This window comes from Panthera uncia, assembly GCF_023721935.1.
Source record: "Panthera uncia isolate 11264 chromosome C1 unlocalized genomic scaffold, Puncia_PCG_1.0 HiC_scaffold_3, whole genome shotgun sequence".
Taxonomy (NCBI): Eukaryota; Metazoa; Chordata; class Mammalia; order Carnivora; family Felidae; genus Panthera; species Panthera uncia.
This window is the reverse complement of record NW_026057584.1, coordinates 70,054,293-70,080,056: the sequence shown is the minus strand read 5'-3', so window position 1 is coordinate 70,080,056 and position 25,764 is coordinate 70,054,293. Positions and strand designations below refer to the sequence as shown.

At 36.6% G+C, this 25,764-nt stretch overlaps 1 protein-coding gene across 6 annotated transcripts in view; it reads left to right on the top strand.

The window, feature by feature from the left end:
* Nucleotides 1–25,764, top strand: part of TANK (TRAF family member associated NFKB activator) — a 94,383-nt gene that overhangs the window by 845 nt on the left and 67,774 nt on the right. The window contains exon 1 of one of the 6 annotated variants that reach the window (XM_049615593.1): nucleotides 14,388–14,469. The exons of 1 other annotated variant lie outside the window; for it this stretch is intronic. Coding sequence is in view for 3 of the 5 variants with exons in the window: in XM_049615592.1 (XP_049471549.1) it covers nucleotides 14,827–14,834 (8 nt within the window). In the remaining 2 variants the exon portion in view is untranslated. Of the gene's footprint in view, nucleotides 1–14,387; nucleotides 14,835–22,339; nucleotides 22,513–25,764 lie in introns of those variants that run through there. 4 more of the 6 variants (XM_049615592.1, XM_049615596.1, XM_049615597.1 and 1 more) reach the window with 4 other exon arrangements.

The window sequence follows — 25,764 nt, the reverse complement described above, 5'->3', positions numbered from 1 at the left end:
TTCTTAAGGATAGTCCTAGGAAAAGTTGATAGTTTGGACAGATTAAACATCAGAAATCATTATTAGCATCAATAGCTGCCATTTATTGAATGTCTGCTAGAGAAAAAGTTACAGGATCTTCCAGCTAGTAAGTGGCAGACCCAGGGCTCAAACCTGAGCCCTGAGGTTCAGGGCTGAATCTGACTGAGGTTCCTGCAAGCAGCTAGTAGGGCCCTACGGCCAACATTCAGTTATTTCCTTAAACACTTGTGACAGCGAAAGACATGGCCAAGTGGAAATTTTTAAATACATTCGTTAAATTCTGCCAAGAAAAGACAGTTCTAGCTGGAATTTCATGGAACTTAGGCACTAATTGAAGGAAAAGATCATCCTTACAATACAGAACCTTCCTGTCTGCACACATTATTTTTCTTTCCGTATATTAAGGCCTTGGGAAACATATAGGTTCTTTGTTTATTATCAAATGTATTCCAATATATTTTGTCTTTTTTGTGTGTAGAGTTAGGGACGTTATTGGAGAGGGATGTTCTTTCTGCTGTATTTTCTAACTAATTATTGCTATCATTTAGGAGAGTTCTTTATTTCGTATTTTTATCTTGTATCCAGCTATTATATTGTTCTTCTATTTGTTCTAAATTAGTTAGGTAATTCATAGGTGATGCCTGTTTAGGAAAAATATAATTTTTTCTCCTCTTTTTTTTTTTTTACTTCTCTCCAAAACTTCTAGAACAGTGTTTAATAACAGAGGAGATAACAGCTAACCATGTCTTGTTCTGATCTCAGTGGGAATTTCCCTAGTGGTTAACATTAAGAATGACGATGGCTGTTGGTTTGAGATAAATACATTTATCATGAAAACCAAGTAACTACCAAATCTACTTCTCATTCTATTTTAGTAAAGGTGTATCAGTACTTCATGTTAAACAAATTCAACGTAATTTTGGTATTATTATAGACAACTCTATGGTTTGTCTACTTTAAAGTATATAGTGCTCTGCTGTTACACAATACGGTAATTGCATTATTTAAAATTTCTATGTTATCAGGGCACCTGGGTGGCGCAGTCAGTCAAGCTTCTGATTCTTGATTTCAGCTCAGGTTGTGATCTCATGGTTCGTGAGTTCAAGCCCCACATCAGGCTCTGTGCTGACAGTGTGAATCCCTGCTTGAGATTCTCTCTCTCTCTCTCCCTCTCTCCCTGCCCCTCCCCTGCTTGCACTCTGTCTCTCAAAATGAATAAATAAACTTAAAAAAATATGTTATAAAAAATCATGCCTCCATCATAAAGGTAGATTTATAATATAAAGCATATTTAGTTATTGCTTTAGTTAAAATAATAAATTAGTTGATCAAAATGAACCAAACCAAACCTACACATTTTCTCATTTTCTCTTTATCCACATGCTTAGATGCCTCTCCTCTATTATTTTGGCTTCACAATTTAGTTCGCAGCTCAAATTAACAGAAAAGAATGAAAACAATGTAGCATAGCCAAGGAACCCTATCCAGGCAGAGTAACCAGATACTCAAACAAAGCAGCTGTTCCTACAGCTTTGTGCAAAAAAGCTTTCTCCTTATTATGACTGTGCTAGTTGTAAGCCACAACTCTGTTATAACCAACAGTGGTGTGCAAAGTATGTGTCCAAATTAATTAATTTTATGACTGCTTTGGATTCTGTGTCTCCCTCTCTCTCTGTTTCTCCCCCACTCATGCTCTGTCTCTGTTTCTCAAAATAAATAAATGTTAAAAAAATCAAATTAATTTTATGCCAATTTATATTAAGAAAATGTATGCCAAAAGAGAATTATCTGGGGGCGCCTGGGTGGCTCAGTTGGTTAAGTGTCTGCTTTGGCTTAGGTCATGATCTCGTGGTTCATGGGCTCGAGCCCCACATAGGGCTCTATGTTAACAGCTCAGAGCTTGGAGACTGCTTTGAATTCTGTGTCTCCCTCTCTCTGCCCTTCCCCAACTCGTGCTCTGTTTCTCTCTCTTAAAAAGTAAGCATAAAAAAATTTTTTTAATAGAAATTAAAAAAAAAGAAATATCTGTAATTTACTGAGAACTTTTGCTTTCATTTTCACAAGTGAAATGAATCTGTATTTTTATTTTCTGATAAAAATACCAAAGTTTTCTATGTTCTAAAAAGGTTTAATGAGAGTTTTCTGTTCCTTGAAATATTTAAAGAGCAAATCTTCACACTGTTTATCTTTGGCACCCACTTTTGGATGTAGTTCTTTAAAAGCTTTCTGATATTTTCTATTGTTATTGATATTGTTGGATTTTATGCTGTTTTTTTCACGCAGTTTAGGTTGCTTATAAATGATCCTTGTCATCAAATTTTTCAAAGGTATTACCCTACACAGTATTCTCGTACTTTTTTATAATCTCCATAATCATGTAGATAACCCTTTTTCATTACCAATTTTGTTTATTTATGATTTCAAAGGTTTTTTTTTTAATGTTTATTTAAGAGAGAGAATACATGGGCATGAGCGGGAGAGGGACAGAGAGGGAGACAGAGGATCCAAAGCAGGCTCCGAGCTGACAGCAGAGAGCCTGATGCATGGCTCAAACTCATAAACTGTGAGATCATTACTTAAGCTGAAGTCAGATGCTTAAATGACTGAGCCACCCAGGCCCCTCGTTATTTTAAGTTTTCAAAATAAGTTTGCAGTTTTGTTTCCTCTTTGATCCAAGAATTATTTAGGACAACGAAGTCTTTTTTCAGTTAATAGATTTTGTTTGTTTAGAACAGTTTTTGATTTAGAGAAATGTTGAGCAAACACAGCAGTTTCCATACACTGCCCCATCACCCGGTGTCCCCTATTATTAACATCTTACATTAGTATGGTACATTAAGGAACCAGTAGTCTTACATTTTTCTTAACTCAATGCATAGTTTATTCAGATTTTCTTATTTTCTCCCTTTTAAAAAAATTGAGGTAAAAGCCACATAACATAAAATTAAATTTTTTACAAAGTGAAAAATTCAGTGGCATTGACTACATTCACGAGGTTGTGCAACCAACCACTTCTATCCAGTGTTAAAACATTTTTATTACCCCAAAAGAAAACTCTGTTGTCCATTAAGCAGTGCTCTGCTTTTCTTGCTCCTCTCAACCTCTGGCAACCCATGTTCTGTCTCTATGGATGGACCTGTTCTGGATATTTCGTGTGAGTGAAATCATGTAACATGTGACTTTTTCTGACTGGCTTCTTTCATTTAACATGTTTTCAAGATTCATCCATGCTGTAGCATGTGTCAGTACTTCATTCCTTTTATGGCCAAGCAATATTCTATCACATGTATATACCTCAATTTGTTTATCCATTCGTGTATTGTTGAGTAGGATAGTAGGGCTACTTTCACTTTATGGCTATTGTAAATAGTGCTGCTATGACCATGCATTTACATGTATATGTTTGAGTACCTGTTTTCAATTCTTCCTGGGTATATACCAAGCAGTGAAATTGTGCGGTCATATGGTAACTCTCTTTAACTTTTTAAGGAGCAACCAAACTCACTTATTAGCTCTAGTAGCTTTCTTGTGGATTCCTCAGGATATTTTCTGTATATAAAATAATGCCATCTGTAAATATAAATATTTTTACTTCTTTCTAATTTACGTGCCTTTTATTTCTTTTTCTCGTTTAATCCCTCTAGCTGAAACTTTCAGGACAATGTTGAATAGTAGTGGTGAAAGAAAACATCCTTGTCTTTTCCTGATCTCAGGGGGAAAACTTCTGGTCTTTCATCATTGAGTATGATGTTAGCTATGGGTTTTCATAAATTCTCTTTTTTGTGTTGTAGAAGTTCCCTTCTATTCCTAGTTTTCTAAGTTTTTTTTTTTTTTATTCATGAAAGGATGTTAGTTTTGTTAAATGCCTTTTCTGCATCAGTAGAGAGCATCATGTGGGTGTTTTTCCTTTATTCGATAATGTAGTGTATTTCATTGATTTTTTTTTCTTTAACCGTCTTTGCATTCCAGGGAAAAATCACATTTTGTCATGATGCATAATCTATTTAATATGCTATTAAATTCAGTTTACTAGCATTTTGTGGAATCTTAAATCTTTATTCATAAATCATGTTGGTTTTTAGTTTTCTCTTTTTCTGGTGTTTTTGTCTGACTTTGATATCACAGTAATGCTGGCTTCATAAAATGAGTTGGGAAGCATTCCCTCCTCTTATATTTTTTTAAAGCATTTAAGAAAGATAGATGCTAATTCTTTTTAAAGTGTTTGATAGACTTCTCCAGTAAAGCCATCTGGTTCTGGACTTTTTTTTTGTTGGGAGGTTTTTGATTACTGATTCAATCTCTTTGTTATAGGTCTGTTCAGGTTTTCTGTTTCTTGTAGATTTAGTTTTCATTGTTTGTGTGTTTCTAGGAATTTCTACATTTCAGCTAGATCATCTTATTTGTTAACAGATAGTTGTTTATAGTATTGTCTTATAATCCTTGTTATTTCTATTTGGTTGGTAACAACGTCTCCACTTCCATATCTGATTTTAGTTACTTATTATTCTCTGAAAAAGTTTTGTCAATTTTGCGGTCTTTTCAAAGAACTGACTTAGCCTTCATTGATTCTTTTGTTTTTCTATTCTCTATTTCATTTATCTCTGCTCTAATCTTTATTCTTTCTTCCCTTCTGCTAGCTTTGGGTTCAGTTTGCTTCTTTTTCTAGTTCCTTGAAGTGTGAAGTTAGGTTATTGATTACAGATCTGTCTTCTCTTCTATTGTAGATGTTTACTACTATTAATTTCTCTCTGAGCACTGCTTTCACTCATTCCATAAGTTTTGGTATAGTACAATTTTGTTTTCATTAATCTCTAAGTAAATCTCATTTCCTTTGTGATTTCCTCTTTTGATTGGTTGTTTAAGAATGTGCTGCTTACTTTGCACATATTTGAATTTTCCAGTTTTCCTTCTGTTAATTGGCATCTAGCTTCATTTCGTTCTGGTTAGAAAAGATACTTTATATGGCTTAATCTTTTTAAATATATTGAGGCTTTTGTGTGTGTGTGTGTGGCCTACCATTTGATTTATCCTGAAGAAGTTTCCATCGAGAGTAATGTGTCTTTTGCTGTTGTCGGGTGGAGTGATCTATATATGTCTGTTAAGTCTAGTTGATTAATACTATTATTCAAGTTCTCTCTTTTTTCATCTTCTGTTTTCTACCCGTCATTAAAAGTGGTAAAATAAAAAAAAAAGCGGTAAGTAGTAAAGTCTCCAACTGTTATTGTAGTACTGTCTGTTTCTCCCTTCAATTCTATCAATATTTGCTTCATACATTTGGGGGATCTATTGTTTGGTGTGTATATGTGCATAATTGCTGTATCTTTTTGATTAATGGCCCTTTTGTCAGTGTATAATGTCCTTCTTTGTCTCTTGTAACAGTTTTTGATTTGAAAGCCATTTTGTCTGATGTTAATATAACCACCCCCATCTTTCTTTTGGTTACTGTTTGCATGGAAAATCTTTTTTCCATCATTTTACTTTCAACTTATGTCTTTGGATCTAAAGTAAGTCTCTGGTAGGAACCATATCATTTGATCATGTTACATTATCCATTCTGCTAAGTTTTGCTTTGGATTAGAAAGGTTAATTTATTCATATGTAAAGAAATCACTGATAAGGAAGAACTTATTTCTGCCATTTTGCTATTTGATTTCTGTATGCTTTATACCATTTTTCTGTTCCTCACTTCTTACGTTAATGTCTTCTTTTGTGTTTAATCGGTTCTTGGCTTTGTACCACCTTATTCCTTCTCATTTTATTTTATGTATTTTTTTCAATGTTGTCTTAGTGCTTACCATAAGGATTACAATTAGCAACTTAATTTGTAACTATCCAATTTGAATTAATACCAACTTAACTTCAATAATATACAAAAGCTTTACTCCTATACAGCTTAGCTTCTCTCTTATGTTGTTGTAATAACAGATTTTTATCTTTATACACTATGTACACATTAATATAGATTTATGATTTTTAAAAGCATTCGTCTTTTTTAAATCATGTAGGAAATAAAAAGAGGAGTTATAATCATGCTGGCTTTCATATTCACCAATGTAATTGCCTCTGTCAAAGTTTATTTTTTGTAATGCTTTGAATTATTGTCTAGTAGCCTTTTATCTGAGCCTTCAAGACTCCCTTTATCTACTAGCACTGAACTCCTTCAGCTTTTGATTATCTCAGAACATCTTAAATTTTCCTTCATTTTTGAAGAATAGTTTTTCTAGATAGAGAATTCTTGGTTGACATCTATTTTTTTTTAGCACTTTAAATATGTCATCCCACTGCCTTCTGAATTCCATGATTTCAAAGTGAAATTGGCTGTTAATCTTACTGAGGCTCCCTTGTGCATAATGAGTCACTTCTGTCTTACTATTTTCAAGATTCTTTCATCTGTGGCTCTCAATGGTTTGCTTATAATATGCTTTGGTATAGATCTCTTTGAGTTTATCCTTCTGGAGTTCACTGAGTATAACATTCAGAGTTTGACAAGAGAGAAAGGGAGGCGAACCATTAGGAGGCTAGTATGATACATTAGAATTGATGGTGTCTTGAACAAAGAGTGGCAATAGAGACAGAAAATGGCTATGAAGACAGTGTTTAACAATGAGGACAGAAAGTATATGCATGCAAGAAATGTTGCAGAGGAGTACTCATATGAGTTACCTTATTGGGGGACTGATTGAATGTCAGGAAGTAAGAGTTTTATATCTTTGTTATATGGGCAATGTTTGCTTTTCATTCTTCCTCTCTTAATGTGAAAAAATAACCATAAAAATTTGAATTCTACTTATAGCTACTTACCTTCACATTAAAAAAGAACCTAAAACAATATATGTTCAATTATTATTGTTAAAAGGACATCCTATTTATTATTTCTTATTCCTACATGTAGAAGATAAGAAAATTAATAAATTAGAACATTTTACTTCCTGCCACTTCTCTTCCACCCACTTGAGTTTTTGTTTCTATAAACAAGAATTTTAGAATACATTCTTATTAAGCTATTTATTTATACTTGCACCTTATGTCTTCAAAGTTACTTTTAATAGCCTCATTATATTTGCTACAGATTTTTACTCAATCCAATAATTATTTCCAATATTTAGAAATATTTCTTTTATCTCAGAATTTTACCTTTCCTTCTTTTGAAAAGTTTGATTCCCTTCTTGACCAACACAAGTGTATCTCCAACTATTTCAGGAAATGGGTGGTATATTTGTGAGCCTTGAAGTATCAAAGAATATCTTTGTTTTCATTTCCTATGTGAATGACAACTTGGGTGGGTATAGACTTTGAAAGTTAAACCTTTCCCATGCAATTATAGATGTTATTCTGTTCAGCTTCTGAAGCTTAATGTTGAAGATAGTCTATTTTTTTCTATTTTTCTTTCTTTGCAAGTAATTTATTTTTTTTCTTCCTGTATTCTTGGTGAATTTTTGCCATACTTTAGATATAAGAAAACTTCCCTCATCTCTCAAGCCTGAACTCAAGCCTCTCCAGTGTGTTTTCAAAGTACCCTATACTTAACCCGTAATGTAATATTGTAATACCACATTGTGGAGCAATTGCCTGCTTCTTCTATGTGTGTTACCCACAACAGACAGGAAGTTCTTTTAAAGTAGGACTGTGTCTTAGTCATCTTTGTAGCCCCAACTTTTAGCACATAGCGAGCACTCACAAAATATTTGCTGAATAAATAAATAAATTGATAGATCATTTAATATCAAAATTTTATCAGGATATGTCCAAGTGTTTGGTCTCATTCCATTAATTATGTTTCAAAACTTAGAGTCCTTTTCATCTCCAATTGCTTTGGATACATCTTCTGATGTATCTATAGTTGGTATTTCTGTTCCATTTACTCTGATCTTTTCTCCAGGAAGAAGGTAGAGAACTATCTTTCCACTATTCCATCTCATGGTTTTCTTCTGTTTGACCTTTCCATTGACATTTGAGAGAGTTTTTCAAGCTTTTACTCTAATCATTGATTAATATTCTGTAGTATTGATTCCATCCTTGATTATGTTCAAATAATATCTGAATTTTGCCATTGCATGTTTCTATAACCTTAACTTATCCAACTTTGTTGTTATTTCTCCCTGCCTCTTAGCTAGGTCCTTCCTTTTCTTCATCTAATATCCTGTCTAATATGACATCTCTTTTTTCATAGAAAATGCAAAGCAGATTTTTTCCATTTACTTATGCTTCTGGTAAACCATTTTCCAAAGTGTTTTCTTTGCATTTTGAGAACTCTATTTTCTTCCTTTATACAGCATAATCTTTCAAAATGGATGCTTTGTCTTGTATTTTCTCATTCCCAGCATTCTATAGCCCTTACTAACCAGATGTATGGATTTTCCTTGGTTCTTCTCATTATCTGCTCGATTTCTATTAGTTCCTCAGCACAGATATAGAGCTGAGAGACAAGTAGACATGCACAGGTCACAGCTACACTTTTGCCTGAAGCTGACATTTATCAATTTTGTCACTATAGGTATTTACCTGAGCCAAAATCCCTTACCCTTATTGCCTAGTTATTTCACTATGAAGAGGAGAATTCCTGGTTAATCAGCAGCAATCACTGGTCTTTTCCTTGATAGGAACCATAGATTAAAAATCGAAGTCTCGGGGCGCCTGGGTGGCTCAGTCGGTTAAGCGTCCGACTTCAGCTCAGGTCACGATCTCACGGTCCGTGAGTTCGAGCCCCGCGTCGGGCTCTGGGCTGATGGCTCAGAGCCTGGAGCCTGCTTCCGATTCTGTGTCTCCTTCTCTCTCTGCCCCTCACCCGTTCATGCTCTGTCTCTCTCTGTCTCAAAAATAAATAAATGTTAAAAAAAAAAATTTTTTAAAAAATCGAAGTCTCAGAGAGAGCCCAACACACAGCTCTGTCTGCTCATCCCTTTTCATTATTGGCTTCACATACCCTTAAATATGGAACATTTGTCCACTCTCATTGGGATCATGTTGGTATACTCCAAACCACAGCTCCAAAATGGACAACAGAGAGAAGTATTATTGGGTGATATTTGGGCAAAGAATTGTCAAATACTATGTGCAGGTCCCACATAGTAGTGGGGTTATTGCTTAATTGACTAGTAGGTGCCATGAGGCAGATAGTTTTATTAATATTCTTCAGGCCAATTATAACCATTACTATTCTTTATCTTCAAGCAACAAAGGTTATGTCCATTTCAATCCCATGGGTCTTGCAAATGATTGGAAATCCTGTCACATTTTGTTACTAGGATGCTTGTCAACAGGGTTACAGTTTCTCTTTTGACATCTTTTTCTGACTTAGAAAAAGGCACCCCTTTGGGGTATACTCAAGCCCAAGGGGGCAAGGTTTGGCAAGTGACCACCTCTGTCAGCTGGGTGCTCTGTACAGGGGAGAGCCTGCTCAGCCATCCATACATGCTGGATCTGGCCACCAGTTCTTCCTTTCAAAACTATTATGAGTTTTCATATTTCTCTAATTTTTCTTTAGTAATTTAATTTAGAGTCTAAGGCACAAACAGCTAGTCCAGATGTCATCCTAAATCAGAAGTCAACCAGATTCTATTAATAGTGATATTTCACATCAAAGATTTGGCTGAGATCATTGATGCATACCTGGCATTCCAAGTTGTAGTAGGTGTTTATACTGGCAGCTTTCCTTTTCCCTAGATTTATGTTCAGAACTCTCAATAAAATATTAAGCAGTTTGAAAATAGAACCTAAAATATATTCAATGAGTATGCAGTTCTCATTTTCTTTTTTTTTAATTTTATTTACTTATTTTTGAGAGAGAGAGAGAGAGAGAGAGAGAGAGCAGGAGAGGGGCAGAGAGAGAGGGAGACAGAGGGCAGAGAGTGGGACTCAAACTCATGAACCATGACATCATGACCTGAGCTGATATCAAGAGTCAGGTCCTTACCCTGCTGAGCCACCCACGTGCCCCCCTTTTTTTCAGTTCTCATTTTCATCCCACTCCACCTCAAAGTCCTGCTTGCTAACCTAAGGTATATAAATATAATATGAATAAAGGAAAATTGTAGGGAAATTATGTCAACCTTTTAAAGGATTAATCCTCAAATAAATGTCTCAACTCAAGTCTTAACCTCAGTAAAACATACTGTATGTCAATTCTAAAAAATTAATCATCATTATAGAAAAAGGAAAATGTTTGAAACTGTTTTAGCATGAAATTCCTCTATCTATCCCAACATGCATGCATGTTTCACACACTGGAGAAATATGTAGCCATTTCTCTTTATGACTACAATATCATGGAATTGAAAAGAGAGGAAAAAGTATATTTAAGAAATGTGTATGTTTAATTTTTTCTTCCTTATTCAAATTTTTTAGCATCTCCACGTTCAAAATGCTTATGCATTCTAGGTGTATTATTACATTCCACCATTTCAATTAGAAGTCACCAAGCAGCTCTTTCAATTTACTAAAAAGTTGGATGAGTTGGACTTCATTAAAATTAAAAATTTCTGCTCTGCAAAAGATAATGTGAAGAGAATAAAAACACAAGCCACAGACTAGGAGAAAATGTTTGCAAAAGATACAGCTGATAAAGGACTGTTAGACAAAATACACAAAGAACTCTTTAAGTTCAACAACAAGAAAACTAAAAACCCAAATTTTATTTTATTTTATTTTACTTTTATTTTTTCAATATATGAAATTTATTGTCAAATTGGTTTCCATACAACACCCAGTGCTCATCCCAAAAGGTGCCCTCCTCAATACCCATCACCCACCCTCCCCTCCCTCCCACCCCCCATCAACCCTCAGTTTGTTCTCAGTTTTTAACAGTCTCTTATGCTTTGGCTCTCTCCCACTCTAACCTCTTTTTTTTTTTCCTTCCCCTCCCCCATGGGTTTCTGTTAAGTTTCTCAGGATCCACATAAGAGTGAAAACATATGGTATCTGTCTTTCTCTGTATGGCTTATAAAAACCCAAATTTTAAATGGGTCAAAGACCCTAACAGATATCTCACCAGAGAAGATGTATGTATGGATGGCAAATAAGCATTTGAAAAGATGCTCCACATCATATGTCATCAAGGAAGTGAAAATTAAAACACAGTGAGATATACTACATGCTTGTTAGAATGGCTGAAATCCAGAACACTGACAACACGAAATGCTGACAGGGATGTGGAGCAACAGGAACTCTCATTCATTGCTGGCGGGCATACATTGCTGGTGGTCCAGTCACTTTGGAACATAGTTTGATAGCTTCCAACAAAACTAAACATACTAAGGGTGCCTGGGCGGCTCAGTTGGTCAAGCGTCCTACTCTTGGTTTCAGCTGAGGTCATGATCTCATGGCTCTTGAGACCAAGCCACTGGTTGGGCTCTGTGCTGACAGCATGGAATCTGCTTGGGACTCTCTCTCTCCCTCTCTCTCTGCCCCCCCCCCATAAGTAAGTAAACATTTTTTAAAAAACATACTAAAAATATATATGATCCAGCAATTCCACTCCTTTGTATTTACCTAAAGGCGTTGAAAACTTATGTCCACACAAAAACCTGCACACTTATGTTACAGCAGCTTTATTTGTAATCACCAAAAATTGAAAGCAACCAAGATGTCCTTCAGTAGGTTATTGGATAAATAAACTGGCACGCCCAAGCAATGTAATACTATTCAGTGCTAAAAAGAAATAAACTGCCAAGCCATGAAAAGACATGGAAGAAACTGAAATGTTTATTACTAAGTGAAAGGAGTCCATCTGAAAAGGATGGACTTTTTTATTCCAACCATATGACATTATAGAAAAGGCAAAACTATGGAGACAGTAAAAAGATTAGTGGTTGCCTGGGACTGGGGGTGGAATGGATGAATAGGTGGAGCACAGAGGATTTTTAGGGCAGTGAAACTACTCTACTATAGTATGATACTATAATGATGGATACATGCCATTATCTATCTGTCCAAACTCATAGAATGTACAACATGAAGACTGACCCCTAAAATAAACTATGGACTTTGGATGATAATATTACGTTGATGTAGACTCATCAGTTGTGACAAATGTACCACTTGGTGGGAGATGTTGATAATGGAAGAGGCTTATGCATATATTGTACTTTCCACTCAATTTTGCTATAAACCCAAAACTGCCATAAAAAATAAATTCTTTAAAAAAACAGTGTTTTACTGTCATGTTTAACTCAATTACTACTTACTACAGAAACTTTTCAACTGATCACAATGTTATATACAAGATGTTTCTGTTTGTTTAAATGTTTTTTGCAATATATTTTGGCTTTGACTTTTAAAAGTAAGCTCAATATTTAAAAATGCACTGCAACTTGGCAGGCTTTTAAACCCTTGGACTTGCAGGCTTAAGGAAAGTAATGCAAATAACCATGGCTCAGAAGTGTAAGAAGAAAGTGAGGCAACCAGAACCTGATCCTCCTGCTCTAACAAAGAAAAACTACAATCCCAGGGAGCAAGATGCTGAGTTCCCATGAGAAGATACCACCTTCTAAGTTATATGGGACCATGTGACCAGAAAAAAGGGAGCTCAAGAATTCCAGGGCTGGGCTTGAATCTTCAGAATGAAGAAAGAATCACTGACTGAAGACCTGTTCAGGCATGGCTTGGCCAAGATCCCTAGGACAAGAAAGTTCTCAATTGCAGAAGATTTTGCCAAGTCTATGGATAGAGAACATATGTTCTAGAGCAGGCTGTACCTGATAACAGCCTATAGTATTCACAGTCATTTTATTTATTTATTTATTTGTTTTTAATTTTTATTTATTTATTTTGAGAGAGAGAGAAAGAGTGTGAGCAGGGAGGGGGGGTAGAGAGAGAGAGAGAGAGAGAGAGAGAATCTCAAGCAGGCTTTACATTGTCAGCACAGAGCCCAATGCAGGGCCCTATCCCACGACCCTGGGATCATGACCTGAGCTGAAATCTAGAGTAAGATGCTCATCCCACCGAGCCACTCCTGCTCATTTTAATCCTGTCTATCAAACTGTTATTTCAATGTCCTTAGTATGCTTGTGCTTGGTGATGAGGTCTTTTTCAAACAGCATCAACCCATGTAAGATATGTACAAAAGCAGTGAGAGTTCTAAAAATATTTTTAGGGACACCTGGATGGCTCAGTGGATTAAGCACCCAACTTTGGCTCAGGTCATGATCTTTCAGTTCGTGGGTTCGAGCCCTGTGTCGGGCTGTGTACTGATAGGAGCCTGGAGCCTGCTTCAGATTCTGTTGTCTCCCTCTCTCTCTGCCCCTCCCCGGCTCATGCTTTGTCTCTGTCTATCTCTCTGTCTCAAAAATAAATATTTATATAATAAAAATATTTTTTAAATTAAATAAATAAATAGGTAATTAATATAGAAGCTTCTGAGAGTGCTATATGCATTCAGTCAGATGCAATTATGCTCCAGTCAATGTGGAAAGTCCTAGACTTCAATGCTGTCAGGAAGCTTCCACATATGCAGTAGTTTCATGCAAAGAATCCCAGGGAAAACCTTGATGGTGGCAAGAAGCCAGCCTGACATGAAGCTGGCAGGACAGTATCTTTAATTTGCAGAACATTCTAAAATTTACCATGTGCTTTTGCTTACATTATTGGATTGACCATTCATCCAGTGAAGTAAGTTATCACTGTCTCCATTTGTCAGATAAGAAATTCAGGTTCATTAGGTTAAGCAACTTGCCTGAACCAGTAGGTATCAGAGCTAAAACTGGGAGTTCCAACATTTCTAGATGTAATGTCTAAAATTTCTATCTTGGAGATTATTCAGGCATGCCGAGGAAATGGAATAATGGGGAAGTCTTAATTCATGAGAATTTTCTATGAAGTTCTGCTTGTATTTACCAACTATCCAACTTTAGCAAGTGTATTTAGTGAAAGGTGTTACAGTTGGGAAAAAGCCAAATGGGTGTGTGTGTGTGTGTGTGTGTGTGTGTGTGTGTAGTGCTTCTCAGTGTGGACCTTAACCACCTTAATCACATTCACATGAGGATTCGACAAAAATGCAGGTTCCAGGCTTCCGCCCACAACCCAGTTTGCTCTGAACTCTAAGATCTCTAGGGGCGAATTGATAAATCTACGTCTTTAACAAGTCTGTCAGATGATTCTTGTGTATGCTAACCCACTTACAGGGTGATGTTAAACCTGGTTATTTTCTCTTTAGGAAAAATTCTAACCAAGGCCGGCAGGTGACCTTTAACCTTGACATTGATGGTTTTTGGCTGCCGTCCTTTTTCCTTTCCCGGGTGAGACGGGACGGGGCGGGGCTTGGACGGGCGGGGCTTGGACGGGCGGGGCGAGTGTGGGTGGGGCGAGAGGGGTCTGGTTTGGCCTGGCCGGGTGGAGGGTGAAGGGTTAAAAGCTCCGCGCGCAGGCGCTGCCCTCTGAACAGGAACGGAAAGCAACTTCCGGTCGATTCACTCGGCCGGGCGCCGCGGATCCCGGGCGCGGAATCCCTGAACTGTGAGTAAGAAACTTCGCGAGCGAGTTCGTCTTTCGGAACCCGTCGAACACAATGGCGGGGAACTTGTGTGTGTGAGCGAGGGCGGTGCGCTGGTAGTACTGGTGCCGCAGTGAAAGAAGCCGAAGAGCTGCGGAGACAACCACCTCTCAAGAGTGGAGAGGGACGTTGTGCGAGAGAAACCACCCGGGTGTACGTCCCAGAGCGGACCCGGGAGGGGTTTTCCGGGCCTGCGACGTCAGCGCTGCAACGCTGTCCCCGCCGTGACGCTCCGTGGGGAGGGATCCTGCCCAACTCCGCGTCCAGCGCTCGCGCCGACTTGACCTATTCGCCGGGAGACAGGGGAGGCGGGGCTTGCGATGTCTGGGTGAGCAGTGGGTCCCGGCACGAGTGTCCCAGACTCCCTTCGGGGCAAGGGTTGTCTTCCGGAAGCAGTATTATCGTGGTTATTCTTTCGAAAACTTTTAAATAGGTCTTTCTGTTCTTCCCAAGGTTGTTGCATAATTCCGCTCTCTGCTTTCCTGTGGGGTGTCATCATAGCCGTGTCAATGAGAAGTGGGGTAACTTCCCCGAGGGTGACGGAGAGAATGGGTGGGCGAGGCGGAAAAAGCAAAAGCATACCCTACCCGCAGTGGGAACCAGGCGTTACTTAGGGTCTGCACTCTCGTGTGAACAGAAACAACGAGTTACAGGTGTAAAAAGCTGTGCTTGTCAAGCGAAGAACGTAGGGGGAAGATACTCAAACCAAGGAGTGGGTGTGTCCCTTGTTATACTGTAACAAGCAAAAGTAGAGCAGCCTTGCTATGTAAGGTGTCATTTATCTCACCGATGCTTTTGACAAGTTATCCTAAGGGAAAAAGGGTAGTAACAGAAGTGAAGTGATATGAAAATGTAGGAAAATAAAATGATCTTCCTGCTTACTATGGTTGGAATACACATTTCAAATGTAGCAGAGAAGCAAGTACTGTATTCTGTTGAAAAATTATATTCTCATCATTTGGAAGGGATGGAAAACCCCAAAATGATACAACCGTGTATAAAGCCAACAATTTATAAAGAAAATGAAACGTTCTCAGGCCTTTCTCCAGTCGTAGGTACTCCAAGACCGTCTACATCTCTCTTACATGCACAAAACATGTTATTTCGTTCTCTTGTGAAAGTGAGATTGTATAAACATACTATTCTGTTTTCTGAGTTTTCAGACCAAAAAATATATGGTGCAAGTCTTGCCATGTATAGCTCTATTTTATCTTAATGTCAGCATGGTATTCCTCTATCAGCATGTACCATAACATAGTTAACCATCTCTTAATGTGGCTTGTCCCTATATTTTGCCCATTATTATTCAAAATTATTTATCTGTACTTGATTAGAGTACAGATATATTAATCCTTAATGAAATATATGGCAGATATTTTCAAGAACTGTCAGTCTTTTGGTTTAAAATGCCCAGGTTTTGTTTTTGTTTTTTATCACTTAAGGCAGTTCCTACTCAAAAATTATTAAAATATTTTCCTATATTGCCTGTTAATTATTTTATAGTTTTTTATGCTCTACTCTTTAAAACATCTGAAAATTATTTTTGTACATTATATAAGATAGGGATTTAGCCATTTTTTTCTGAACTCATTTGTTAAAATCAATTCTTCCTGACTAGAAATACTACCTTAGTATAATAAATTCACATGGGTCTTTTATTATTATTATTATTATTATTATTATTCTGTCGCTTTGTTCTATTTGTCTCTCCCTATACAAATACCAATCTCTGATTCTGGCATTTTTAAAGTAATTCCTACAGCAAGTCCTTCTTCATTTATCTTTTTCAAATTTTCTTGAATATTATTGCACTCATTTTGACATAAAATTTAAAGTAAACTGTTTATGTTTCATTAAAATAATCCTTTGGTCTGTTTTAGCTATTATATTCACTAATACTTTGTGGTTGGTATGTAGATGAGTGATTATACATCTGGCCGATTTTCTAAATTTATTAGTTTTAATAAATTGTCCCCCTTGAATTTTCTAGGAAAACAATCATTTAAACATAGTCTTATCTTTCTTTATACTTTTTTTCTTTCTTTGGTTTAATGAATTGCTAGTTTCTCCAGCCTAGTGATATGTAATCCAGCCTAGTGATATGTAATAACAGTGATTCTGGCCATCCTTTTCTTATTTCTTAGTTTTTGGATACTTTTACCATGTGATCATTAAATATGGCATTTACTATTAATTTCCAATAAGTTCTGTTTATCAAGGAAGTGTCTTTAATATTTCTAGCTTACTAGGATTTTTCGAAAGAGTGGATTTTGGACCAAGGTGTGTGTGTGTGTGTGTGTGTGTGTGTGTGTGTGTGTGTGTTTACATTGGCTAGCATATTGCGAGCAATTTTGAATAATAGATGTTGAGTGTTCATTTGGTCTGTATATTTCTTGTTGTTAAGATGATGCCTTCTCATTACTACTTAACTAAACATTTTTATCAAGAGTGAAAGTTGAGTTTTGTCATATGGCTTTTAGGCATCTGTTGTGACCTATTGTGTGCTTTTCTTTGACCTATTAGGATGATAGGTTATTTTAGTTGATTTCCAGTTTGTGAACCAACCTTACAGTTGATCATAGTGTAATATTTAAGCATATAGGTTCCTTTTTGGTAAAATTTTTACTTAAAATCAGTAATTGGGTGTCATCTGTAGTCCTCTTCTTCTGTATTATCTTTGCTAGAGTTTGATATCAGGGTTATGATGGTTTCCTAAAAAGAACTGAGAAGAGTTCCTTCTTTCTCTGCTCTGAAGTAGTTTAAAGAGCATAAGAGCTCTCTATTCTTTGAAGATCTGAAAGAATTAACTCATGAAACCATCTTGGCCTGAAAGTACTATTGTTCTTAAAATAGCAACATCCACAGAAAAAGGCTCAGAACTTAAAAAAGCTAACAATCAGAAACTCCTCAGAGTAAATCCAAATAAATGAAAGAGTCTAAAATACCCGTATGTTGAGAACAAAGAAGAATTCTGTGTTTATCCTAGTCCTTTCTCTCCCCCACCTCTTTTTTTTTTTTTTTCATGGTCAGAGAAAATGCTGTAGGTAGGCTGAGGCTGATAATAAAAGGTATTGCTGTCCTTTCCTCTATTCCAGTTATACTATAAAGAAAGTAAAGGGTGTTGCTTCTACATGGGCAAGTTCTTCTATGCCTTGAAGGAAACCAGGAGTGACACTCAACTGGGAAAGCATCAGTTTCACTTTGTTGTCATTAGCTTCCCAATTTTGTTGGGAAATTTCTTTCTTCAGAGGTAATAACCAAGCTTACATGCTACTGTAGCCAAATCCCATAAGAGGGTTTCAAAATGAGTTGGTGAAAAAAATATACAAGCTCATCATGAAAAAAATATACAAGCTCATCATGAAAAAAATATACTTATTTAATATGAAGTGAAAATTATTAACACAGTCCAGATACGTGTGTGACACGTGCACACACATAGAACAGGGATGGCTTTTAACAAGTACAAACCACCAAAGGCCACCTTTTTTCTAGACTAATAGTTTACTGTTTATATGTGGATAATAGTGTATTTTGTACTCTTTGGTAGAGTTATTACTTTTTTTTTTTTTTTTAAGTAGGCTTCACGCCCAGTGCAGAATCCAACGCGAGGCTTGAACTCCTGCCCCTATAATTAAGACCTGAGCTCAGATCAAGAGTCTGACACTCAACCAACTGAGCCACCAGGCGCCCCGAGTTATTACCTTTTATAAATGATTATTCCAGACACTTTCTGATCACTGTCAAGAATATGACCTTAGGCGGGTAATGTCATATAACAGTATACATCTGTAAACTGTGGAGGACTTTAAGACACTCATAAGTGCTGTTTACAGAGAGATGCAGTCATTATCTGAATGCTTGCATATTTGAGTATTTTAACTGACTTTGTATCAATCTAGAAAAAAATAATTATTGACATGATTTGGGAGTGTGCCTTATAACAACGAAAGACTTTGCATGCTTTTTAAAATTGTGCTCATTATCTAAAAGTAAATGGTAAATAAAAATAGATAGCCTGTGATATAAAACTTCACTATTCTAACTGTTCTGATGTGATGCATTAACTGATTAGCTGTTAACTACTGTTTGGTTTTTTGTTTTCTAACACTTTATAAACATCTGTATTACTGTTTAATTTCACCTAGTTTGTGTTTCATTATATCAAGACAAGTTTGGGTTTCTGGTTCCTGTAGGATTTATGTTGTGGCTGCCATTCCCTTTTACTCCTGTCCCCCACCCCCACCCCCCCCATCTTCTATGCTTGCTGCTGTGGTTTTCAGTCATGGGTAGAGGGAAAGAGGAGGCTATTATCTAGAATAGGTAACAAAAATCTCTTTATAGTCTGGGACCAAGATTCTGAGTCATCTTCAAAAAAGGCTAGCAGAGAATGTAAAATGAACTGCCTTGTGGGTGGATGGCTAATTAGTTTACAGTCTTTTGAACTAGGTGCAATATTTGACACTGTTCAAAAAAATTGAGAAGGACTGGAACTAGGTTCTTTGAAACTGAAAACAAGCCTTTGAGACCTGTGTAATACATATGTCATAGTTTTTCAATCCCCAGTCGTAAAAAACATTTTTTTAATTTATGGTAAGATACATATTACATGAAATTACCATCATAACTATTTTTAAGTACAGTTTGGTAGGGTTTAATGCATTTGCATTGTTGTGCAACCAAGAAAAACATTTAAGGGACTTACTCTTTTAAGAAAAAGAGTCTGGGAAGTAAATAATGATAATCATTTATCTCACAAGGGAGATGTCCTGTATAGTAACTTGATAGTAACCTGAGTTTTCTTCCTTTTACGCAGGGATACTCTCTTTGATAGTAATTATCAATACTAAATTATGAGAGTAAACTGAGCAGTGGTAATCTGAAGTTGCTTTCACTTACTACCAACAGTTTTGCTTTGCAAAAAAAAAAAAGTGTTGAAAGTAGGTTGTGAACACAAGGTCTATCTTTTCAAGTCATTTCAGTAAGGCACTAACTGGGAATTGAGTGGACTAAGAAAAATAATGTAAGTTCCATTTTGATTGTTACTCAAGAAGTTGAAGTTATAAGAATCTTTGAAACATTTGTGTAGAATGAGTTATAAACATTATTCTCTGGAACAGCAGAACAAACACAACTAGGTAATTTGCTAGGGAGAGTGACTTGTTAAAAAGACAGAAATCAGGGACTCAGATCTGTTTAAGAAAATATTTCAAATTGCTTGAATAAAATCAACTATTGTGGGATATTTAAATGCATTTACTGTTCATGGCCATTTGTTATGTAGCATTTACTATAATATAATTTCATGATTTCATATATTTGCTGTCTCTAAACTAGAAATGTCTTTCCATTGATATTGATGTTTCTTGGTTTTTTAGAATCCTTATCTCCTTTTTGATTAACGTTTAAATCTCACAGATCCTAGGACATTTCATATTTGCTCCTCTTTCCCACACAGTCTTCTTTCTCTTGTAGTTCCCCCATCCAAGAATATTCTGCAGAGCACTGCTTTATATGACTTAAGAAAACAGATTTTTAATATTAAACAGTCATTTTAAACTGCATAAACCTCACCCCCACCCACCATTTCCAGATTTTAACATGGCCCTAATGCAGGAGAGGATACCCCTTAGGAAGCTGAGCAAGCTAACTGAGCAGTGCCATGTTTCTGTTCACATCGGGGTAGAATACCACATGTCATGTCCGGTTTTCTTTTGGTGTTACACTGATTGTACACTTCAACTCAAAAAATTTGATAAACAGTCTGAGAGAAAGAAGTACTACTACTGGAGGAAAAAAGGAAGTAAGGCAAAGCTGAAATACATGGGTGTGGTCTTTGGCTGTGAAATCTTTCAACTCTTAAAAGATAGCACAAAAAGTTTCACCAAGTTTTAACATCCAGCAAAATGGAAACCTGGTCTGGGGAGCTTTTGGTTTGATGAGTAGGGAGTTGTCTTACCTTGTTTATCGTGATGCATTTAGCTAACCACCAGCTTATGGAAAAAATACAAAATCTAAATTCTAACACTGCTGACTCAATGATATTTAAGTTTCTATTATTTCAGCTGCCTGACTGTAACACACTAACAGTTGAGGTACAGCGTGTTATGGGTATATTGGAAAGTGAGACTACAAATGCAAACTGTCATTTTGGGAAATTGGCTGCTTATGTTAGGGAACTATCTTAAAAGTGGGAAATGATTATAACTAAATGTTAGGAGTGACAGTTCTCATCCATTTCCCTTCTTCAAGTAGGGAAAACACACATACTCTTGCATGTCTTTAAAATTTTACCCTAACTATGTAAGACAGAGGATGTCCTTTTATTTAAGGGTATGTACTCCCGTTATTGACTCGTACTTTTGTTTCTGATACTAATTGTGGGTAAGGAGGCTAATACAGAACTAAAATACAGAAAAGACAGGGTGTATCTCTCACTAATTTATTTATCTCTTTTGCTAAGGTGGCAACTTTTCTGACATAGAATGTGAAATCTTATTACTATTCGTACCTCAGAGGGTTGGAAAAGCAGGCGACTTTCTTTTCTAGGACAGAGTGGAAGAGGTAACTCAAGGTGATTTCCTCCCCCTGTCCCGAAACTGCATTGGATTTGAAGTGCCCTCTTACCACAAGTGTGAACCCTGGCAGAACACTTACATAGAAGTAGAATAGTCTCAGCAGTGGGGGAAACCCAGCAGAGGGGCCTTTCCCACCTTCCAAATCACCCATATTGTCTCTACTACTCCACAAAAAATAGACCTTATTAAAGCATTATAAATCATTCTGGGTGGAGGTGGTGGGAATCTGATACCTATAAGCCGGTGATTCTTTTCAAACTTGAAATCCCAAAATATATAACTAATCAAAGCTAAGTTATTCTGGTTGAGCTGGGCAATTGGTGGTGGAATGTTGTTTGGTTCACATATGCCCAGCCTCAGTAGAGCTCTGGAAGCGCTACCACTTCGATTACTATTTTATTTTCTTCAGGATTGGTTAACTATCACTTGGAGAATAATATTGGTTACCAAAGACAGCAAGCTTAAGATATTTTATCTATTTGGCCAAAATGAAGAAATCAGGAGACTATAGATGCTGGAGAGGATGTGGAGAAACAGGAACCCTCTTGCACTGTTGGTGGGAATGCAAATTGGTGCAGCCGCTCTGGAAAGCAGTGTGGAGGTTCCTCAGAAAATTAAAAATAGACCTACCCTATGACCCAGCAATAGCACTGCTAGGAATTTATCCAAGGGATACAGGAGTACTGATGCATAGGGGCACCTGTACCCCAATGTTTATAGCGGCACTCTCAACAATAGCCAAATTATGGAAAGAGCCTAAATGTCCATCAACTGATGAATGGATAAAGAAATTGTGGTTTATATACACAATGGAATACTACGTGGCAATGAGAAAAAATGAAATATGGCCTTTTGTAGCAACATGGATGGAACTGGAGAGTGTGATGCTAAGTGAAATAAGCCATACAGAGAAAGACAGATACCATATGGTTTCACTCTTATGTGGATCCTGAGAAACATAACAGAAACCCATGGGGGAGGGGAAGGAAAGAAAAGAAAAAAAAAAAGAGGTTAGAGTGGGAGAGAGCCAAGGCATAAGAGACTGTTAAAAACTGAGAACAAACTGAGGGTTGATGGGGGGTGGGAGGGAGGGCAGGGTGGGTGATGGGTATTGAGGAGGGCACCTTTTGGGATGAGCACTGGGTGTTGTATGGAAACCAATTTGACAGTAAATTTCATATATTAAAATAAATAAATAAATAAATAAATAAATAAATAAATAAATAAATAAATACCAAAAAAAAAAAAAAAGATATTTTATCTATGAAGTAAGAAAAGTTCACTTAAAAAGAAGGTGGGTAGGAGGAATTAGAGTAACAAGAAGAATCAACATCCTGATAGAGGAGTCCCACAAAGGAATACAGAAAGAATGAAATTGGCCAAAAAATATTTGAAGAAAATTCCCAGAACTGAAGGATGAACTTCCAGGTGAGTTAAATATAAGATCAGGAATCAAAATGGCTCTAGACTTCAACAAAAACAAATGGAAGCTAGAAGAGAGCATAGCAAAGCTTTCAAAATTCTGTGGAAAAATTGCTTCCAACCTAGAATTTTTAACCTGGCAAACTATCAGTTAAATCTGAGGGTAGAGTAAAGGTATTTTCAGTGATGCAAGGTCTCAAAAAATTTTCTTTGCCAACACTTTCTCAGGAAGCTGTTGGAGGGTTTAGTCCACCAAATGGGATGAGTAAAACAAGAAAGATGAAAATTTGGGATACTGAAAATGAGGGATTCAACTAGAGAGAGAGATGAACAAAGGGAATCCTCAAAATCAAGGTGAAAGAAGGTCTTGAGATGAAGGTTTACCTTCAGGCATAGAGATCAACAAATCTAGACTGAAGTCAAACAGCTCAAGGGGAGTTCCTCTAAGAAGATGAAAATGGTAGAGTAACTGAAGTGTCTGAATGGATTGTATTAGTATGATGGGAAATAAAGTAAATAAAGTTTTTTCAGGGAAAGGTGTTTCAGGGAAGGGAAAGGAGTCATAGTATGGCTTACCAGTGAATAACATTGCATAGTTATAAGAAAGTAAAAGCTGAATGTTTATCTAACTATCCTCTTTTTAGAAGATATAACTATTTTGGGAGAATGGGGAGAGTATAAAGTTGCAGGTCAGGGCCAGGGAGTGGGGGGTTAAAAAGAGCTGAATCCTTACTTTGCATAGTGGGAAGAAAAGTAAAACTGAAAAATCAATAGTAGCAACATTAGCATGTTTGGAGATACAGAGATAAATACCAGAAAGAACCAAAAGAACTGAAAATTGTTGCCAAGGTGAAGCAGGAAATGGGGAGGGGAAAGAAGAGAGCAAGGGACTTAATGTTTTTCTTAAGCCTTGTGAAGCTCTTTGACTCATTAAAATATAGATATGTATCTCTGTGGTTAAAAATAAAAACTAAATTAGAATAAAATGAGCTAGAGATTGGACTTTCATATTGGAGTGACCTGGAGTTATCTGGGTCTTCCATTTTCTAATTCTTTGACCTTAGTCAACTTACATAAATTTGAAGCTCAGTATCCTTATGTAGAAAGGGAAGGCAGTTTGTGATCCTGCAAAAGAAAAATTAAAATAAGGTACTTTATATAAAGCACCTGAGGCAAGTAATATTACCTCAATAGGTATCAATCCTTACCCCCATCCCTGATGTTCTCTGTGAGGAAATACCTCCTTCATTGTTGGAATTGTTGTCATTCAAACAGAAATCTAAAATTGTCTTTTTGGTCCATGGCTGTGTGCCTTTTTGGAATTAAGTCATGTCATTGAGATCTATGTCCTTTCTCAACTATCTGTAGATAGTTTGAGAATTTAGATAGAATTGAAATGATTAGGGTATTGGTAGGGGGAGCATCGAGTGGAAAGGGCCATTGCTGCTTGGTGGGAGAAGACTTGGTCCCACTCAGATTTCTCTCTCAACATGAACCTCAGTGCAAATGCTATCAATGGAGTCTCTTCCATTAATACTGTTTCCAAGAGGAAACACTTGTCATATAAACTGATGAGTTGTGGAATTTTCACAGAACCAAGATTAACATTAGAGTGCTATTGCTGTGGGCCATCTGCCAAAGTATCAAAATACCTTTTTTCTTTCTTTCTTTTAAAGAACATCTTCTAAGCAACTGCTATTTTTGTTTCCAAATTCTATATGCTTCTTCTGAAACAGTTCAAAAAGCAGATCATTGTGGAACACAAAGACACCTTATCAAAAGTCTGTTTCCCTGCCATGGTGCATATTTGTACACTGTTATACAGAATACAGGGCTTTCCCAGTTATGAATTGACCCCCTATGGCAATGATCCTAAATTTGTCTTACATCCGCTTTTCCCCCTTTCCCCCGCCCCCCAAATTATCCAAGAGGTCTTAGACAGTGTTTACTGATCTGTTGTTTTTTTTTCAACCGCCCTGGATGATTCTGTTAACCCATGTCCTACAGTATGTTCTACCCCAAACATCCTAAACTGGGGCAGATGAGGGAACTGAGGTCCACAGAAAGGTTAAATGACTTGTTTACTCTTACCTGTCAACTAGTTTGTACTCTGTACTCCTAAATCTGATTTTATCTTTGGTTGACTAGGCTTTTTGATTTTGATCTATAATGTTCAAATTGTCTTAATAAAGAAATTAATATATTTTACACAAGATGTTGTCTCAGTTAAAAATTAACTTTGGAATCTGCATCTTATAGCATCTTTTTTTTTCCAGATACAAAAAGAAGTGAAAGTGAAAAAAGTGAAAATTTTTAATAAGCTCTTGTTTCCTCACAGTAGGATAGCACAGCAAGTGTTATTTGGTCTGAATATTCACATTTGAGAAAAACTGGCCTTGAGGAGAGTGGAGACTTGGGTAATTTGGGCACAAATGCCGGTTTGAGAAGTTGGTTTGTCAGGATATCCAGGGATTTTGGGGGTTTTGTCTTCAGGAGTATCCAACAGTTGGAGTGAGAGAGTGTGTTGCATGGTATTGTATCTGATTTTAAACTTTTATCATATTATACATTTAAAGTCACACCCTAAACGTCTTGGGAATGACTGGAAATAGAGATCTGGAAATCTCTGAAACCTTATTTATTTTCCCATTGGAGTTCTCACAATTACTTCTAATAAAACAAGTTGTGACTTGCAAACATTTGCTCAGCAGCCTTTAGGTGTTCCTCAGGGAAATTAAAAACAAGGTTATGAAGAGCTGAGGAGTCCTGTGCCCATGGTTAAGAGCACAGAGTACAGCTTTATAATTATGTAAGCTTTTGCCTTTTTCCATTTATCATTGGTAATATTCTCAACACTAAATGACTGCTCAGCAATTTAAACTGTGATTTAAGAGAAAACAGGCCTTTTTGTGAAAAGGTCCCCTGTCTCCTGAAGTTTCACTATCTTCATAGAAGAGCTCTTTCCTTTCATAGTGGTTTTATTTTGTTCTGATACAGTAAATGACTCAGAGATGCTGGAGGGGTCCCTAATCTGTTAACTCATGAGATTTTAGCTACTTCTTTTTCAAAAACAACTTTGCCTTTTATGAATCTTGTGCAGCCTGTGACATCTCTTATATTATTGTGGTCTGTGTAGGGGGACTTTTTTAAGATTACTGAAAATATTTTTTTTCCCCGACTCTTCTGGTTAGCACCAGAAGATAGGTACAAACCATCCTACTCTTGTGAAAGATCATTAGTAATGCTACTTTATTGTCA